General features: G+C 49.6%; 1 protein-coding gene across 3 annotated transcripts in view; it reads right to left on the bottom strand.

Moving 5' to 3' along the window:
• Nucleotides 1-1232: 1232 nt before the first annotated feature.
• FOLR1 (folate receptor alpha) overlaps nucleotides 1233-5140 on the bottom strand; it is a 21366-nt gene continuing 17458 nt past the window's right edge. Inside the window, exons 1-3 of one of the 3 annotated variants that reach the window (XM_014590274.2) lie at nucleotides 2130-2390; nucleotides 1852-1987; nucleotides 1237-1697 (exon numbers count right to left, since the gene is read on the bottom strand). In XM_014590274.2, the coding sequence (XP_014445760.1) occupies nucleotides 1399-1697; nucleotides 1852-1987; nucleotides 2130-2375 (681 nt within the window). In that variant the 5' untranslated portion in view covers nucleotides 2376-2390 and the 3' untranslated portion in view covers nucleotides 1237-1398. Of the gene's footprint in view, nucleotides 1698-1851; nucleotides 1988-2129; nucleotides 2391-5140 lie in introns of those variants that run through there. The other 2 variants (XM_006140955.3, XM_006140954.3) reach the window with 2 other exon arrangements.

Below are 5140 nucleotides of genomic sequence, written 5' to 3'. Positions count from 1 at the left end.
TCTGCTGTGTAAAAAATAAAAATTGACCATAAGATAGCAAGATCTTGGGGCCAGCAAATGTTGTAGTGGCTAGGGTGCTGGACTCCCATATGGCAGACTGTAGTTCGAGTCCCAGACCTGGCAGCTTGCTTTCTCACTTTCCATCAATCTCTCTGGTCAAATTAATCATAGTAATAGTAATAATAATAATAAAATTAAATAAACAAGTCTTTTTTAAAAAGTAGCAAGGTCTTCATAGTAGTCATTGGTCTGTTGACAAACCTTGATCCTTGTCTCCTTCCAGGCATGTGATAGGATTGTTTGTCTTGAGGCCTCCTTGAATTTAAGCATGGCTATGACTTGATTTGGCAAACTAAATAAGTGATGGGTGGACGTTCGAATTGTCCAAGTTCCCTTATCCGGTCTTGTGGAAGTATGTGACAAGATGGAGTCTCCCTAAGCAAGAATCAGAATCCCCCTGACATTAACTATTGTGGCTTGAGCAAGAAATAAATGCTCGTTGTTTAAGCCACTGCGATATTACGGATGCTGCTGTTACATAACCAACCTTATTACACCCGCTACAAAGTGCACTGAATGTGGGAAGATGGCCTAAAAACGATGCAGATTATTCTTTCAGGACTTGCTCAAGCTGTCTAAGTTGGAGTTTCAGTCTTAGCTCTGCCTGACCGGCACTGGCCCAGCTCCCCTGCTCAGGCTTGGCCCCATGTTCTCTTCATAAGACATTTACTCACTACGTAAGGGGAAAGGGTATTCTCAAGAGACAGATTGCCTAGGTAGAATCCCAACTCTTACGCAGGAGGTGGTTTTGGCCACATTCCTTAACTCATATGTCTATTCCCATGCATGTAAAATGCAGACAATAGTATCTATACCATATCACAAAAAATGTAAAGAGTTTGGACACTCCCTAGCAGATAGTGCTTTGGGGGTGCTAGTTGTTAGAGGGGTGTGGCCCTGGCTATCACCCTAACCCTTTCCCCAGCCATTCATTGAGAATGTGCCAGACAGTACCTTTCCCATGTCTTCCATTGCAGACCTGAGTACAACACACAGAGAACAACTCCGGAAGGCTTGGATCCAATTTATAGGAAACTTCGTGATTGTAGTTACGCAGTAAAAAATGAAACTGAAAACTATGAATGTCTCCTGGGTTAGAAGAATAGGTAAGTATCTGGCAGTTCCTTGCACGTGTCAGAACTGGGAAGCGACCAAGTCTAAGGGGCTATAATTAGTGGGAACTGGGAAGTAAAGCGGTCACAGCCTTATTCACACCCCAGTAACTCACAAGACACACGCGGAGGTGGTTTATTTAAACTGGCTGACAGGGGCCCCACCAAGGAGCAGCAACAGAACACCTGGGAACCGTGGGACTAAACGGGGCAGGACGTCCGGGTATCAGAAGGTGAAGGGAGCTCGGCTGAGCAGCCAGTGCACAGTCAGGGCCAGGCAGAGCAGGGGAGGCCAGGCCCCAGGCAGCCCAGCCCCGCTCATGGCTGCAGCATAGAACTTCGCCACCTCCTCGTTGGGGTTGCCATGGGCCGGGTCAAACCACATCTGGATCCAGCGGCCGCTCCCTCGGCTGTAGTTGCTGACCTTGTAGGAGTGGGTCCAGATTTCATTGCACAGATGAGCGGGTGTGGGGAAGTAGAAGGGGAAAGGGTGGCAGGCCTCTTTCACTGGGCACGTGTTGTACCCTGCAGCGAGGACGAAGACCTGAGCCACTGGGCTCCCAACCGCCGCCCCTGGTTCTGCCAGCCCTGCGACCTCAACTCTTCACATACCCCTTTGCCCCTGTGCCCCACGTCTCCACCTCCAAATCCTTCCCTCCCGCCTCTCCCCACCTCTCACCTGAGGTCCAGTTCCAGCCCTTGTGCCAGTTGCTCTTGCAGGTGTAGGAGCTGCGACAGTCCTCCCACCATCTCTCACAGTCCTCCTTGCACAGGGGCACGTTCAGGATGCGCTCTCTGCGCCAGCTCTGGTCCACCTGGGAGGTTTTGGTAGAGAAGGGCTCAGGCTCCAGAATCCCAGCACCCCAGCCCTGGACAGAACTGGAGCTGGAGGCTCGGGCTGCAGGGATGTCTGCAAAGCTCAGCTCCTCTGCTTGCTTGGGGCCAGGATACTCATACCTTCTGGATCCACGGCCCGAGGTTCGGGGAGCACTCATAGAGGCAGGTGTCCTGGATGAAGTGTTGTTTGCAGGCAGGCTCCATCTTTCCACAGTGGTCCCAGTTGAAATTGTAGAGGTAGGAAATATTCCTGTGGGCCTCATGGCTGGTGTTGATGGAGCAGCAGGCGTTGTTCTTCCAGGGACTGCACTGGGTGGGGGAAGACACAGGGTGGAGTACAGGACCAGCACAGCCAGAATATTCCATACTGGGGCCCCAGTTGAGCTAGGCAGCCTCCAAAAGCAGTGGAGGCTGAGAGGGAACCCCTGTCTGGAAACCCGGTCACTATAGATTTCACTCATTCAAACCTCTGCTGAGCTTCTGCTTAGTCAAGCCCAGGCACTTTTCTAGGACCTGGGGATACAATGGTGAACAGTGATCACATGATAATTGCTTGGAAAAAATCAGGTGGGGGGGTTGAGAGATGGGCCAGGTGATGGTGTGGTGGTTAAGGTGCTGGACTCCCACATGGCCGACCATGGTTTAAATCCTGGACCTGGCAGCTTGAATATCATGCCAGGCATGTATGTGCTTGTGCCCAAAACCAGGAGGAGAGTGGAGGAGAAGAGATTACAGCGTGGCTATGCCCCCCTGTGGGGGAGGGGTGATTTCTTACTGTTTTTCTCTCTCTCTCTCTCTTTCTCCCCCTCTCTGGCAAACACATGCAGCCTATGGCAAAAACCTTTAAAATAAAACGAGGCAAGGGAACCAGCAGTTAGCGTAATGGCTATGTCGCTGGACTCCCACGTAGTCGACCGCGGTTCGTGTCCTGGACCCGGTGGCTTAAAACTCACGCCGGGCGCGTGTGCGTGCGTGCCCAAGATCCCGAGAGGAGAATGGAGGAGAAGGGATTGCGGCGTGACCATCCCCCCTGGGGGGTGATTTCTCGCTTTCTGTCTCTATGTCTCTCTCTGTCTGTCTGGCGAGCGCACGCGCCCTACAGTGAAAATCTCTCAAAAAAAAAAAATTAAAAAAAATAAAATAAAACGAGGCAAGGGAAACAGATGGGGACTTGCAGTGTTATGAGGTGGTCTGAGGTGACAAAGACCTGTAGGGCAGGGAGAAATTTTAAACTATAGCTTCAATATAATTCCAGTTACATATGAGGGTACCTTAAGGAGTTTGTGGAAAAATGAAATTAAAGTACAGGTCTGTGTTGGTGCAAACATTTTTTGAAATGCGTGCATAGCTTTTCATAATATGCGTGTTCCGTGAATGTTTTGGAGATCCCCAGTAAACACTCAATGCTCATGTGCTAAATGGATGAGAACACCTGGCTTAGAATTTAGTAGAACACAAAACATTAGGACATATGGTTTTTAAAAAGTTGATTTCTTCTGAGAGCAAGAAAGAGCGAGAGAGAGCACAGCTCTGATCGGGTCTTAATGTTAGGAGTCAACCCCAGCCAGTTTGGATCACAGGCACCTGCACACCTGGCATACGGAGGGAAGTGTCTAGACACAAACCCAGAATGTTCTCAGGTGGGTCAGCCTTGCAGAGCATTGCATTTTACCACTGCACCACCATCCGAACTTCAGATGTGCACTTATTTATTTTTTTGGAGATGTTTTTGCTATAGGGCGCGTGTACTCGCCAGACAGATAGAGAGACAGAGAGATAGAAAGCAAGAAATCACCCCCCGGGGGATGGCCACACCGCAATCCCTTCTCCTCCATTCTCCTCTTGGTATCTTGGGCACACACGCACATGCGCCCAGCTTGAGTTTTAAGCCACTGGGTCCAGGACGTGAACCACGGTCAACTACATGGGAGTCCCACAACATAGCCATTACGCCAACTGCTGGTCCCCTGACGTGCACTTTTTAAAAAAATAAAGGAGAGGACCAGTAGATGGTGTAGGAGTTATGTCACTGGACTCCCACATAGCCCACCATGGTTCAAGACACCTGGACCCAATGGCTTGAAACTCACACAGGGTGCATGTATGTGCCCAAGAGCCCGGGAGGAGATGGGATTGTTGCATGGCCATCTGCCCCCTCGGGGGGGGCGGGGTGATTTCTCACTTTTCCTCTCACTATATCTGTTTCTCTCTCTTTCTCTCTTGCCAGTGCATGTGACCTAGAGCAAAAACCTCTACTAAATAAATAAAATAAAATAAAATAAAGGGTAGATAAGTTGAAGTCTAGGCTGCTCGAGGTCTGTGGATTCTGGCAGCACTGGTCAGTGTGAGCTTGGCAGCTGTGGCTCTAAGATTCCAAATGAGTACCAACGGGGCTGCGGTCATTATCTGGTGGGGCAGTAAAAGGGGGCTCGACGGCAGCACAGCAGTAAAACAGGAAGTTCTGTAAGGCTGACCCGCATGGGAGGGTTCCAGGTTCACGTCCAAAGACCCCTCTCATACACCAGGCAGGTGCATATGTGATCACGCAACTGAGACTGGGGATGGACGGCAGCATGAAGGCCTCTGGGGGCGCTGTCACTCTCTCTGTCTAGTGGAAGAAAAAATAAGGTAGTTTTGTTTTGTTTTGTCACAGTGCTTACTGGAAAAGGGAAAGTGAGAAATCACCCCCCCGAGTGGATGGCCTCACCACAATCCCTTCTCCTCCAGTCTCCTCTTAGGATTTTTGAGCACGTATGCACATGCACCTGGCATGTTTTCCGAGCGTCTAGATCTAGGACTGTAATGGCCTACCTGTCTCAACCTCCACTCTGCCTGCTGGCCAAAAATTAAGGTTTTTTGTTTTTTAAAAAGCATTTACATATTGAAATACTTGTTACAAATTACTTTCTTTGAATTTTCTTTACATGTTCAGCTTCAGATTGACTCTTTTGTATGTCTATCCAGGATCTGGATATTAACAAGGTACTAGAAAAGAATTGCCTTAGGAAGGCGACCTCAGGCCCAACAGGATCTAAAAACACAGCCCAAATGGTTGCGTCCCACCCGCCTCACAGCTGTTTGGAGCTGGCAGAGAAGCCACTGTGCCCAGCGTGCAGTTTCTCATTTCAGAG

The sequence above is a fragment of the Tupaia chinensis genome, unplaced genomic scaffold, assembly GCF_000334495.1.
Source record: "Tupaia chinensis unplaced genomic scaffold, TupChi_1.0 Scaffold000047_1, whole genome shotgun sequence".
Classification (NCBI taxonomy): Eukaryota; Metazoa; Chordata; class Mammalia; order Scandentia; family Tupaiidae; genus Tupaia; species Tupaia belangeri.
The sequence above is the reverse complement of the archived record's forward strand: the minus strand, read 5'-3'. Positions and strand labels throughout refer to the sequence as shown.